The following is a 14,918-nucleotide window of genomic DNA, read 5'->3' on the forward strand; positions in this document are numbered from 1 at the left end:
AAATAAGTGTCTCATCTGATGATCTGCACAAAACAAGGATAATACATATCCTTACATACAAACTCCGTTTTACTAGCAACATAGCAAGGGAATGAAACATTAAATGAAGCATTCAAGAGCAAGTCTTCTCAAGAGACAGCACCTGAATACTTGGGTCAGAAGTTAGATATTTCAAAAACACTTCAAAATAAAGCAATATCACAAGACTATATCATGACCAACTTAAGACTTCACTTTAGTTAGTTTTCTTCAAAAGCCATCTAAACACAGCAACCAAGACTGCTAGAAAAAAACGTTCTACGTTGAGACTATAAACACAATTTACATTCTCCTTTCTCACCTGAGAATCATCTTTTGTTTCCTTGATTGGGCAAGCAGCCTCAGTTTCCCATAAGAAAGTGGCCACACAATCCAGAATAGCTATGAACCGAGGGCTGCTACTCTGGAAACAAATTGCAGAGGAAGACCAGAGTAAGTGTAATAGCTAACACTTTGTCATGTTTGAGATTTTCCACCTTATGAGAAACTGTCAGGTTCTCCTAAAAGACTTCACTACAAAGGCACACAATTCCCACCCCACTTTCCTCTCCCTGATTTATTATGAAAGTCATCACTGGAAACTTTGTCTAGTTAAACACTTAACATGTCACCAAGCATTAGCCAAGAACTGAATCTGACATCCAAATATTCAGATTAAATTACATATTTAATCTAGACATGTATAACTAGATCTTGTCTCGGTCTAAGCTTTGAGGATTTTTGGGGTATAATACAAAGTCCATAATTAAAAAGAAAAAAAAAAGCAGAAGTAAAGCAACAGAAGTCTGCTAGGTGAGGTAACAAGGTAACAGGAATATTAATTATACACACTTCACATCAGTGTTTTCAGACAAAAGCAAAGCCGTTTGTAACTGCTCCATGTCACAGATTTTTCACCACACCTCTTGGGCTAAAGATCATGTGGGTGAGGGGAGAGTAAGACCTGCAGATTCACCCAGGAAGAACACATCTAACAACCTTAAGTCTAATAATCCCTTCCGTCTAAACTTCAGTATGTGGAGTTGTATCCCCAAAAGCTCTACAGATTTAAGAATTCTAGAATCAACAATCTACAGATAATGCAGAACCTAAACCTGAAGATAAACATTACAATATTTTTCCACTTAAGTGTGTCCACAATGTTTGCAGTTTTAAGTACTCATGTATTTTTCAAGCTAATTAGACTAGTCTGAAATATTATTGTCCATCAAGGCTGTTAGATTTTATCTAGTTTTTGTTTATGATAAAATACTCAGACACATGCTTCTTTAGCATCTAGATCAGCTTTGTTTTTACACATCTGTTTTAAACTCTCAAGAAGTCTCCCTTGCCACGGATCTGCTATACACTACACATGTTCATGTGGCTTCATGTTACAGCATGAGAAACCTACTATGATGAAATAACAACTGGAAGATCATTTGTCCTTACAAGAGTGCCCCTGGAACAGACAAAGTGGATGGTGGTGGTGTAAGTAGTCGTCTTTCCATCAGCATTGATGCACACAGAGCCATTTGCATAGGTTAGAGAAACGTGTCCAGGCCTTTCAATTACTAGTTCTTTGCTGGCAACACCAAGATTACTAATAGAGGTGACTTCGGAAAAAGAAGCCTAGAAATAAAGAAAAGCATGTCAACAACTTTTTAAAAAATAGACACAACCAAAAAGAAGAGAACTACTACAATACTTTGGTACACAGGTCAAGAGTTTTGAAGATAGCAAAGGTATTAAGATACCTCTACATTTGTCTCCTATTCTGGATTCAAGTTTCACTTATTTAACAGATAACATCAACAACCAAGTATGATTTCATTTTTGTTGTTTGTATTTTTAGTACGATAAGGTGCTTGTAGGACCTTAGAATATCCACCTGCATCTCCCAGGCTACATAGCTTAGCAATTTAGGGAGGCCTATATCTTCTGCAGTAGGTAGAATTTATTGTAGATATCTTTAAAACAGTATGTGGAAGCCTCCAGGTGTTCTCAGCATTTAATTCAGAGATCTGCCATGCTTAGCAAAGGCTAAAAATCACCAACAGAAACTGAGCACTAGATAGACAGTAGGTGCTACTACCAAACTGTAAAGTCATTGTCACTTCAACATAAGTGCTGTTTCCTAGTTTTAAAAAATTACTTTAAGTCAACAGCAGCAACAAACCTCCAAAACAGCTGTCCACAGACTTCTGCCCTTTTAAGTTCTTTTTAACAACTCTGCATTTAGATTGACACAATGTGCTCGCTTTTTACTCCACTATCTTAGGCAGTGAAGTAATGAATCCCTAAAGTGTCTCTACATGAAGCAAGCAACCTTGCACAACAAGGACTATTGCAAGCACAGGGAGTAATAATTATCTCTTGAGTGCTGTGGTGGCAATAACTGGTTTAGTCACTAACACATCCCCCCTTTAACAGTAAGGAGGGAAGGTGTTTTCTCTGCTTTATAGAAGGAATTAGGACAGCTTGGTGAGTCTCTAGTTCAGCTTTCCCTACAGCTGTGAGCAGCAATGAAGTCAGTGGGAAATGGGTCGATTCAGCCTGTCAGCTGTTATCACTTCAATGATAAATCGTTATGCTTCAGGCCAATACAGAAGTAGAAGCCCTTAACACCCACCAGTTTTTTGTTTTTCTTTTTAATTCGCTTGGCAACATCTGCCTAATCTATTCCTCAGATCCAAAGAAAGCTCAGGGAGGGTAGGGGCACAACCATCTTTAAACAAATTTTTTCCACAGCTCAATCTAATGCCAGACAAAATATCCAGGAGGACAGCCTGTTCCTAAAGAAATGTGTATTCCTAGCAGTCTCAGATTCTAGCAATTCATAGAGAAGAGATGCACTTTGTCTGCCTCTGAAACATAGGGCAAAAAATCATGAGTGTCAAACAAGACATCGGTACACTTGTAAAAACTAAAGCTTTGGTCTTTGAAGAGGTGGACAGGAGCTCTACCATTTTGCTACCGTTATGCAACCATTATGGCACACAGAATATCCCTCTGCGCAAGGAGTCAGAATTCACGCGGCTGTCTTAATCTCACTCATGTGACAAAGCAGCTCTGAGCTGGGATGGAAAGGGTACTCACAGAAGCATGCCTATATTTCATCTGACAGACAGATGCTCGTCGGTCACATCCCGGGACGGCAATCAGGGGTCGGCAGACATTTATGTAGTACTTCTTGCGCTCATTTGGTCTTGAATTATCCATGGCATACCAGTTTTCACCTCTCTTCTCAGATTTTGCTAATCTGAGCACAAAGAGAAAGTTCTGCTCTAAGAACACACATTCTTCGTAGACTCCTTCTATGCTTTCTCAGTCTCAAGAAACAGAGCAACACTAAGGCATTCCCAACTAACTCTTCCCCTTCATTTTTAAGTGCTGCAATTAGAAAGAATACTCCTGGGATATAGGGCACCGTTGACAAGGTACTATGTTTTTACAATCCCAAAAAGTCAGTTGGCATCCTAGGAGTCAAGTCAACATACTAGAAAGATTTCAACATACTTGCAGTCAAGACCATCACAACAGGTGAACCTTCTGGTGCTGTCTACAAAGGAAACCAACCTCAGCCAGAACACCAAAATACAACAGCTAAGTTACACTGCATGTGTCATTTTCCTACCTTGACAAGTCATATTGGTCCATGGTGTTAGGATCCGTCACAACGCATTCCAGCGGAATTTCTGGACAAGCATGTTCAGTGTACCACCTGAAGTTGTAGGTATAGTTATCTTCTTTCTACAAATGAGAAGAACAGAGCCTCAGAGAGGCTTTCCACACTGACAACTTTGTGCCTCACAGCTCCTCCTTTATATGTCAAGCTTTTATCTCCCCTTGGTTTTAGGATATACCTTCTCAGACTGATTTGTTTTGGTCTGTCCTGTTATAGATCTTGTCATTCCCTGGGTCACCAAAAATGCTCTTGCCCATAAAAACCTAATCTGGTTCTGTTAAATTGCTGTCTGCTGTCTAGACAGTCCTACCATTTGTTACTTCTCAGCCAGTTTGGGTTTTTTTCCAGCGAGAAATACAAGATGATCAAAAGCACTCATAATTACATAGCCCAGGGACTAGAAGAGAGTGAGGTAAGAATCTGGATCCAGATAACAGTTTACTACTGTTCACTGGTCAAGGAAAGTTTTATGGCTGCAACAAGAGTCAAAGATACCAAGAGTAATAACTATTTCTTTTAGTCTGCTTTATAGATACTGAATATTTCCACACATAACACTCTGCTTGTACAGACCTAGTAGCAATTGTCAGTATTTTAGGATGGAGATCCCTCCTTTCTTCACATAGAACTTCTTACCTGATACTCAGGCTGACCTATTCCAGCACTATGGTCACACAGGAAGGTTATAAGGGTAGAGCGCTGTGTTTTATTCTCATTGTTGTATGCTGTACCATTTTTGTAGGTCAACTGAATCAGGCCATCATAATAGGAAAGTTTGGAACTAGGCAGTCCAAGACTCCAAGACTGATCCCCACTGGAAAAGAAAAAGTGAGTTTTGAGAATGCAAAATTAATTGTCTCTAAGAGAAGTCTTACAAATAGTAACCATGTAAGTTTATACAAGACACTGTAATAAGACATAACAATTAGATAAGGTTGATTAGACCTCAGTGCGCTGGAATATAAAGAACGTTGCCAAAAGGAACGTTCTTAAAACATGAACAGATGTCCTCCTTTGAAAAGGAAAGTTACATATTGCTTAGATATCCAGAAAACTTTATAACTTCCTTTCTAAAAGGGTGACAATACCATCAATTTCTCATTCTCCAAAGCAGAAGTCAAACTGTAGACACCCTCAAATTGCAGACACTCGCATCTTGTGGTCAAACTGGCCTCATCCAATTACATATGGGCAGTGAAGACTTGGCATGGCACAACAGCTCTCTGCTAGGTATCAGCTTTGGTTCAGGAACACTTCTTCACTCTGACTTAACATTGACTCTATCAGACCAAGCTTGATCATCTTCCTCTGAAGAAGATTTTTAGGGTCTGCAGTGAACTCTCCTTGGCTAGAGAGTAACTCAGAGCCAGCTCAAATACAGCTGCAAGTGTTTGCACTGTACCCCATCTCTGGCAGCAGGCTGACCTGGAACCTGAAATTCACAGATACAACCTCAGACCTAGTTTGTAGGAGGCAAAAGCAATGATGCTGTCAGAGTAGCAGTACACACTGGCACCACACCTGCCACAGCCCATGCAGTAAGGGAGATCATGGAATTGTTAAGGTTGGAAAAGACCTCCCAGATCATCAAGTCCAAGTATCCACTTAGCACCACCACCACATCTTTACCACTGAACCATGTCCTCAAGTCCATATCCACACATTTTTTTAACACTTCCAGGGATGGCAATTCCACCACTTCCTTGGGCAGGCTGTTTGAATGCTTGACAACCCTTTCCACAAAGAAACTTTTCTTACTATATAATCTAAACCTCCACTGGCACAGTCTGAGACCATATGGTACAACATCCAAGCTCTGGACTTCACCTCTACCTAAGGCAGCCCCTGTTCATCCCAAGTGCAGCAAGCTCACATTCTTTAGGCCACCTCTTGAAATATAGCTAATCCTCAGTCTCTGGATTGCTGCCTTAATACAGCTGCAACAGTTAATCTAGAGTTTACAGTTCCTATGGATAGCAAAAGGGAGAGCAATGGGCACATTCCATCTCACAAATTAGCTGTAAGCAAGATTACATATATGTGCATTTGGCTTGAAACAGCTGGCAGTGTAATTACTGCAAATTATGTGCTACTTACCTGAATCAATTACAGGTATTTTAGTAATTACTTTACATGTAAATTACTCATTGTTGCACACAGACAACAACACATCATGCAACAAGATATCTTCTCTTACAGACAACAGAGTTAGTTACTCACCTTTGTGTTACCTGGCAAGCTGCCGATTTTGTATGACACTGCTCCTCAGGCACACTGCCACAGACACTTATGTAAAATAAGTACTCCACAGTGCTAACTGTATAGAAACTTTTTGCCTTGGCCAGAGGTGACAAGTCAAAAGAGAAGCCTAATCGGGAAGGAATAAATTTTATCAGTTCCATTTTGTCCTGATATCTCTCACAGGTTTTGATTCAGTCAGTCACACAGCTAGTTCACCTACCCCTGAGTAAGTCTCCTTCTATGTAATTACTGTTCCAGAAACAAAATGGACAAAATAAAAGCCTGGTTTCTTATACAGAGATTTACTTCAGTAAAATACACATTACATCTATTTTCCTACATTCACTAGGGGAGTATGAAGCTCATGCTGTTCTGATCTTCCATTTGCACGTAGTTAAAACTGTGGGTGCTTAGCATTAAGCTGAACTCACTTTGCTCTTGAGTATCATACGGATTTACTTGTTGTGGCATACATTTTATCCCTAAAGACTTTTTGATTTGCTGAACAGAAATACATACCTGCCTGAGGATCAGACACCTGACAGTCATCTCCTTCAGTTTTAGACAGGACACACGCAGCAGCAGTGTACCAGTCAAACGCATACGAACACTCACGCTCGGCCATCAAGATTGGAGCACTTTCGAGATCACCTGGTATCACAAGAGCAGCGTGTTAAACGTACAGATAGCCAGGCTGCCAACAGGAACTAGGAATCCACACCTAAGAAACTAATTAAGAAGCTAATTTCTCTTCAAAAGCAGACCAAGACAACTGTTAAAGTGCCTCTTCTTTGAAAATGGAACTAAAATTATCTTTCACAAAGTCTTTGCATCCTCTTCCCCAAAATAAAAGTTTACCCCAGAAGTAAAGATGCAGGGCTCAATCTGCTCCCGAGAACTATCACAACATTTGAAAAAATGTCTACATACAAAATTACTGCTTTATTACAAAACAATAGCTGTATTAGCAAACAATGCATAATCTGATCCTAACAGCCAGCACACTTGGAAGTTTCAGCTTCCTCAGGCTGAGGTAGAGGAACACAGGTTCTCTATTTTCCTGGGAGATAGTTAACTAACAGGCTATTATAATCAACATGAACAATATTCACTTATGCAAATGCTTCTACCTTTCATAAACTGCCAGCAGTTTAGATACAAACCATATTTACTGGAAAAGAAGGCTAAAGTATCCGATCTTAGTTCAGAACTACTCTTTCCCATCAAGACAATCTAGAGAAAGAAAGTGCCTTGTATAGCTTCCAGATATTTGTGGAGTTTTTAACACTTAAGCATACTTTAATCCTGTTTGGAAGAATCTTTCAAGAGACTTATTTCAAGACCTTTTAAAGAGTACTTGCATAAAAGGTAAACAGAACTAAATACCTGAAATTATACTGCCATCATCCTAGTAAACAAACCCCAATGCTTCAAGCGGTTGCATAGAAAGAGACAGAACACAAAAGCACGTGCCAATATTTAGCCCTCATGTCTGGGCCTATAAAGTGACCTTTAACTGGATCAATGAATAGGGTGTGGATGTTCTCACCTGGTCTGCATATTAAAGTGATGACTGTTTGGATTTTTAATTTTTCTTTAGAAGGACAGCTGTCTCCATTTGAATAGGTAAGTTGAATATTTTCTCCAACCTTTTTTGGAGACGATACAAATGTTCCAAGGTTCTTACTGTTGTTCTGCTTATCTGTAAAGACAGTAAATACAGAACTTTTGTTTCTCTGAAAAGAAGTGAAGCTTCTGTTAGATACTAAGACTTTCCACTTGTCTAGTTAATGAGAAAAGATCATTAGGGGTTTGATTTCATCTTACCAAACCATGCTACAAAGCCTATGCTTCTTTAGTTAGAAAAAACTGTTCGCATTCTTTCTTCAAGTGTCTCTGAGATCACAAGAGAAACATGCTCCTAACTTCTGTTTCCTCAAATAAATGAAGGCACTCAGGACAACCAACTCCATTTGCACAGGAAGTGCCAAGCCTTCAGAGGCTTAAAAAAAACTATGAACCAAAAAAACTCCAGAAACACCACCAACAAAACCCCCTGACTCACCTACAGAGCAAATAGCAGCATCATCTGAACAGCTGGAAGCTCCTCCTCTCTTCAACACTTTATGGCAGACATTGATGTAGTAATGTTTCCTTCCTACATCCGAAAAGCTACTGTCCACAGCTTCCCAGTTCTGGGCTGACTCTGAAATATAAAGGGTCAGTAAGAACATGTCATCTGGCTAAATGGTTTCAGCATCTCCATGCCAAAATGCCTTTTATTACAGAGTACCCCACATTTTTGTGATCACCTCTCCTTCAGAGCATCCCTCAGCACACAGAAACTCAGATTTCAGCTCCATTGCCCCACCAGCTGAGATTACCACCTGCATCTGTCCCATGAAGCCATATCCTGCCAGATCCTGCCATTTTTGGATGGATGCAAAGGTATCCCCTTTGCACAAGTCACTTGGTGGAAGCTGCTGAGCCCTGGTGGATCCTGACTGGCACAGGTTGCCCAGAGAAATGGTGGATGCTCCCTTCCTGGAAGTGTTCAAGGCCAGGCTGCATGGGGCTTTGAGCAAACTGGTCTAGTAGATGGTGTGCCTGCCCACGACAGAGGAGTCAGGCTAGATGACCTTTAATAGTCCCTTCCAACCCAAACTGTGATTCTGTGGCTTAAAACCACCGATGATGGCAGCAACCAAGGCAGTCATGGACATGGCAACTTTCATAAGGCACTCAGTCTGTTTGCAATGAGGGAAGCAAACAATGAGGGAAGCATCCCAGAAATTCATTAAGAAAAACAAAAGCTGACTAATATTCAGCTGAAGACTTACACTGGAGATGGCATGTAAACTCAGGACTGTAAAAGTAACTGTAAGCTAGTTTCTATTGCCATACCTGAACTGCGGATAAGAGGTGACAAGTCATAGTGTTTTCTCTTATCAGTAACTCTACAAAGGAGATCCTTTTTCTCTTTAACACATGCATATTTTGTATCCCAAGTAAAAAAATAGGTGCAGTCAACTTCACCGGTGAATACTGGAGTTCCTCTACCATCATTACCTTAACATGGAAAACAGATGAACAGATATGAGGTTTCTAGTGGGCGAAGGGAAAAAAACAGAGACATGAGCATTAACAATGAGCAAGGAAGATAAAAGGTCCTTTTGCTGCAGAGGACTTGTGTTTCTGGTTTTTTACCATTGACTAAGAAAAAAAGGCTCTTTTATACTTCCATCTTCTCAATCAACAGTGTAAAACACCAGTGTTACTACACAGCACATCCTGCCAGCCATTGAAATTACTGCTTAACATAATATTTATTTCTTGTGTTAGCTGTGGCTCAAAGCAAGCATTCATTTGAGCATAAGGTCTACTAGCAAGCACGGGAGTCAAACCCTGAGCAGAGCTGTCACAGCTTGTTACACTCACCTGCTGTTTCATTGCACTCGAAGTTTATGACAGTCATTCTCTGAAAGCCCGAACTACACGCTTCCCCATTCGGATAAATTAAAGTGAGATCCCCATCAGAGTATCTGAGTAAGAAGTCAGTTTTAGATAGAAATGTGGGGTCAGACAATCACACAGTGCTCTTCACAAAACAGAAGCCACATTCTTGTTCATTTATTAACTGTCTCCCTCCAAGGGAAAACAAATGCTAGTTCAACATCAATATTCAATTCTACAGTAACAAAGGCTTGCATGCACTGACTTTTTTGGTCACTTTTCATTAATTTCTACAGAGATTAAAGAACGCTGTAAAGCTCCCCTAGGTATGGTAGGATATCTATTCCCACTAGTTTATTGTGTGGCTCTTTCTGCAAGAGGAGGAAGCCATACCTCCTGGAAAATCACTACAACAAACCAATTACAGACAAAATGGTAGATTGTATCTACATGAATTAATCTCTGCTTTACAATCTCATGCAAACTATTGTCCCTATATGCCACTTGGGAATCAGCTTCTTCTGATACTGCTTTACATGTAAAATATGTAAAAAGGAGGACAACAGGCAGTGCAGCACAACCTGCAACTGGGACAAGCAAGTCAGTGGAAGTCTTTCTGTCTAGACAACGGCCTCTGCCAATCTCTCTGGCTCCTCTGTTTGCTAATGCCATCCTGGTATACTATTACAGCTTTCCTAACAAAAAAGCGAGCAAAAACACTTGCATTTTGTATCAATTGTTGATTACATGACAAGTAAGTAAGCATCAAAGCAGGAAACAAAGACCAATCAGACCAGTTAGAGGGGCTAAAGAGCATTTACACACCTTAGGGTTTGGTTTGCAAATCTTCCCGCCACTTTTTGCTGGTTACTTGAAGGTTTTACTTGGCAAGATGAAATGTATCCTGTATCATCCTTGCAGTTACCTGCAGCGGTTTGCCCACACACATTCAAGTAATAGAAATACTCCTCTTTGTCATCTTTGGCTAAATATGGTGTGACATATTCTGAATGAATAAGAAACAAAAAAGCATTTTAACACACATCATGACAGACGTGAAACTCTAAATATCAACAGAGGATATTTTTTCTGTCCCTAAATAAGGAACTGCAAAACAGGCTAGTAAAAACCACAAAAAATAAAAGAAAAATACTGAGCTTACCTGGAAATTGATTAAGAGGACTTAAATCAATAGAGATATCATGTTCCTCATTAGTCAGACGACAGTTCTTACTCTCCAGGTAATCCCTGTGACAGGCATACTCAGTAACCCACTCAATTTCATACCGGCAATTTGTTTTTGCTGTAAGTTTGGGACCTGCACTCTAAAACAGAGGGGAACAGAATTTAAATTATAAGTAGACTTACTTGAAATATAATCTTTAAAGCAACAGCATCACATTCCTTTAAGATAAGTAACAACTACTTCACCTCTAAATTACTTAAAATGTGCAAACATTGTTTCTGGCCCCTCAGAAAAAGGGGTTGAGAAGAAATAAAACAGGTCTTATAAATGATGTGGCAAACTATTACAAGTCTAAGCAGAAGTAATTAGCAGTAATTAGCATCAGACATTAGCAAAAAGACAGCAGAAGTAATAGTACTTTTAAAAGTACATTTTATTTAATGTTTTGGAAGAACCAAAGATGTGAGCCCAAATGGCATAAGCTTGGATTGTTTGCCTCAGAGAAGTCCTTAATGCAGGGAATAGAGGTCAAATGTTCCCTGAAGGTAAAGCAGACTTTTAGACAGTGATGTTTTAGCAACTTGGATTCTCTCTGTCCAAATCAACATACAGACAATTTGAGAACTCTTTCGCCAAGACTTCTGTTAGATGAGTTTTCTGTAGTGATGTATTTTTGCATGTCTGGGAGAAGTAGTCTTGGTTTTCCTCACTTTAAAGTGAAACATTAGAAATTCAAATTGTTTCAGAAATCTGTATTTCTGCCATCCACTGGAACAACTGGCAGATACACAGGTATCGGGTAAGTTCCAGGCACAAGTATCATCAGTAATATTACTCATACTACAAGAGTGCACAGCTATTGCAAGGTAGTACAAAATGACAGTAGACAAAAGCTGGGTTTGTTTCTGCTGCAACGACAGTGAAGTGAGGTACCTATCTAGGTCAGATGAGGGACTAAACATTAAACCAAGAATCAGCCAGACAAAGAGTTCCCTCTTCACTAATCTGCAACAAAAAGCATCACTATTTGAAATGGCAGGTGACTAGCAACTGCCCAATTCAAGGAGTGTAGGTTGCTGAAATTACCCAGCATCACACTGAAGTGACCATAGCACTACACTCAAGTTAGGCTAAAACAGTGTCCTGCATAAACTGAGTTGCTGCTGAACGCTACAGATTTTACTTAAAGTTAAAAAGAACTCATGAGCCTGCTTAGTAAGTGACAGACTCTTGCCATGCAATGACACTTACTAGCTACTTTTTTCCCCTGAGGAAGAACAGATTAATAAAGAAACCAAAAACTATAGGCAACAACTACAAGGACATCCATCTTAACTAAGAGGAAAAGTGCTCATTAGCAAGCAAAGCTCCGTGCCAAGATGCCAAGGATTAACTCCACATTAAGCCCATCCTATGCTTAGAGAAAAGCCTTGAACCCATGAAGGGACAACCAAATCCACCAATACAAGAGACAGTACAATTTTATTCAAGTTCCTGTTATTTCTTAAATTCTAGAAGACTTTAAGAGTATATCTAGAATCTCACACTCTTCACAAGCTACAAGCCAGGAACACTTATGCTCTCTTCAAATCTTAAAATGAAAGAAAATGCACACAAAAGTTAAAGTCCAACCAGTTAACACGAAGTGAAATATTGAAGTTACCTCTTCTCCCCTCTTTGATGGGCAAACAAAAGTGATTGTCACTGCTGGATTGTGGCCTAGGCAGAAGCCTGGCCTTTCTTCATCATACTTGTATTCTCCCTCATAACTCAATACAAGCCTAGAAATAGAAAACAGTAAACCACAAAGACAAGTAAGACACCACACTATACAGAAGAAGGATATTCTTTAAACGTTCAATCTTTGCTAGACAGGCAGAACACACCAAGGTAGCCCTACCCCCGAAAGCAGCTTTTATGGGGATCCTCATTCCTTTAATCTTAGAGTTAATTTAAAAAAAGAAATTAAAATAGTCCCAGCAAAATTACTTAATACAGTATCTTCTGGTCTTCTACTTAAGACTATGCTGAATGCCTTATGACTCATGTTGTAGCGAGAATTTAGCTGATAATCACAGGAACACAGGATAATTGCAGCTTTGCTCTCAAAACTACTGCTGGAGAGCAGATGTGGCAAATGTTCTTGCAACTTTTGAAAGCAATACCCACTCAGGTTTTGCCACATTCCTGTACTTTATCATCTCTGCATATAAACTCTTTCCATTCTGCCCCCAGAATTAACAGCAAAATGAACTCATCAGCAAACTGACAGAAGCAAGGCACTGGGTCAGATCAGGTGAAGCAGAAGAATGAAACACTATGTGACAGGGAGAGACAAATAGCAAGATGACTTGGATGAGAGAACTGAAGATCACAACTTCCAGCTAAGCATTATTATTCTATGCAGTTTAACATGCATAAGACAATAGCTCCCAGGGCAGTGACATTCTGGCTTCAGATGAGCCACACCTCTAGCTGGCCTCTCTGTACCTCAGGACACAGATATCCCATCACCTTACTCCTTCCCAGGCCACCCTAGTCGGATAGAACACATACAGTGATTATTCCTGAAGCACCAAAGAGCTCTTCAATCCTAGCAGGGGTAAGCTTGCTTGCCTAGCACTTTTCTAGAGTACTAATAGTTGCACTTCAGTGTGAAAATAAGCTTGTGTTTCCTCAGATGTAAGCTACTGCCCTGGTACAGAACACCTCAGTCACTTGTTTCACATTGGGGATAAGCCCTGCAACAAGGGACTAAATTTCATTTGTAAACTGAAATTAAACCCTCAACTTCACCACAGATAGGTTAGATCCTCCCTGTTATTAACTTATTCTGCTTGTTTTCTTCAGCTGGCATCTGAAATAAGAGAACTGCAGAAATCAACACGGGTGCTATTGATGCTACAGACAAGGCAAGCAGGCTCAGATGATCTGAAGCTCACAAATATCAGCATGTTAAGTAAGTTCCCTGAGCCACATTTGTTTGGATGGTGTTTTAACATGGTTTTTTGTTTGTTTATGGTTTTGTTCGTGGTAGAGCTTTTGGTGGTGGGGTGGTTTTTAGGGGGATTTTTGGTTGGTTTGTTCTTTTTTTTTTTTATTATTTGTTTAGGGGGTATTTTGTTGTTTTATTGGTTTGGGGTTTTTTTACATCAAGCTATACTTACAACACAAAAGGCATCAGGAGCATCATCAAGAAAAGTTTCTAATAACTCCAGCTTTACCACCACAAGGCACAAGGAACACTATGTCTTGAATTGCTTATCTATTTCTTCTGTTAAGAACTCATTAATGCAAAAAAACCCAAACCAAAACAAAAAAACCCACCAAAAAAAACACCAAAAAAAAAACCAAAAAAACAAACAAACAAAAAAACCACCAAAAAACCACCCCAACAACAACAAAACACACACAAAAAACAACAAACAAACAAACAAAAACATCTGGTCCTATTCTCAACTTTTAAAGTACTTCTGGAGAGTAGAGTGAGCCAAAAGCAGTGCACAAACCCACAGTGAGCCAAATGCATTTACCCTGTGGGCCCTCAGACAGCAGGCAGACAGTACCAAATCTTACTCTACTGCTTGTGGGCCCAGAGCACCAATCACCCCTTGCTTCTAAGAGTTCTGCAATTCTGTAAAAAGGAGCCTCTCACAACAAAGGAGAAAATTTGATCTATTATGGAGTACCACAGAATGCTGACAGACTGCTCTGACAGTATTTTTGAAGAGCTGTCTGCTAACACTTCAACACTGAAGAGGTATTAATGTTAAGTCTTAGGAGACTCATCTGTTACCAAGAGCTTTGCTTCCAGGCCAGATGACTGGAGTGTCCACAGAAGTATTACCACAAAAATTGCATACCTGTCTTTGTCTTGAAGCTTCAGCTGCTCCTTTGGACGGCCAACATCATATGCCAGACCGTCATGTAGCAAGCAAGCAGCACTGCCAGCAGGGCACTTTCTGGTCTCTCCACTTGAACTTCCTGGTTATAGCACATAGAAAAGAAGTTATAGGACTCAGTTTCTAAGCCCTGATCTACCTGAAGTATCTTGCCATTTTATCTCTTGGTTCTTCAAAAATAGTTCTCAAAAGCAGGCTACATTTGAATGTCAAACTGACAAGACAAAACGTGGAGTGCTTGTGGTAATTCGTGCTGCCCTAGCTGGGGACAGCAAATTCATCCTTCCTGACAAAGCAGCTGCTCCTAGTTGATAGTACAGCTCCTGGATACATAGGGCTTTGAAAACTTCTGAAAGTGTGCCAAATATTTCTTTTTTTTCCCCACAACCACGTAACTTTGTTTCTTATTAACCATTTAATTCAAAGCTGT

General features: G+C 39.9%; 1 protein-coding gene across 1 annotated transcript in view; it reads right to left on the minus strand.

Moving 5' to 3' along the window:
- Window positions 1–14,918, minus strand: part of IGF2R (insulin like growth factor 2 receptor) — a 57,148-nt gene that overhangs the window by 25,754 nt on the left and 16,476 nt on the right. The window contains exons 6-20 of the mRNA XM_063390074.1: window positions 14,450–14,570; window positions 12,250–12,367; window positions 10,563–10,725; window positions 10,226–10,406; window positions 9,386–9,489; window positions 8,852–9,016; window positions 8,013–8,153; window positions 7,497–7,649; window positions 6,467–6,598; window positions 5,927–6,074; window positions 4,343–4,520; window positions 3,656–3,771; window positions 3,118–3,280; window positions 1,471–1,650; window positions 341–442 (exon numbers count right to left, since the gene is read on the minus strand). Of these exons, the coding sequence (XP_063246144.1) occupies window positions 341–442; window positions 1,471–1,650; window positions 3,118–3,280; window positions 3,656–3,771; window positions 4,343–4,520; window positions 5,927–6,074; window positions 6,467–6,598; window positions 7,497–7,649; window positions 8,013–8,153; window positions 8,852–9,016; window positions 9,386–9,489; window positions 10,226–10,406; window positions 10,563–10,725; window positions 12,250–12,367; window positions 14,450–14,570 (2,165 nt within the window). The remainder of the gene's footprint in view (window positions 1–340; window positions 443–1,470; window positions 1,651–3,117; window positions 3,281–3,655; window positions 3,772–4,342; window positions 4,521–5,926; window positions 6,075–6,466; window positions 6,599–7,496; window positions 7,650–8,012; window positions 8,154–8,851; window positions 9,017–9,385; window positions 9,490–10,225; window positions 10,407–10,562; window positions 10,726–12,249; window positions 12,368–14,449; window positions 14,571–14,918) is intronic.

The sequence above is a fragment of the Prinia subflava genome, chromosome 2 (genome assembly GCF_021018805.1).
Source record: "Prinia subflava isolate CZ2003 ecotype Zambia chromosome 2, Cam_Psub_1.2, whole genome shotgun sequence".
Lineage (NCBI taxonomy): Eukaryota > Metazoa > Chordata > Aves > Passeriformes > Cisticolidae > Prinia > Prinia subflava.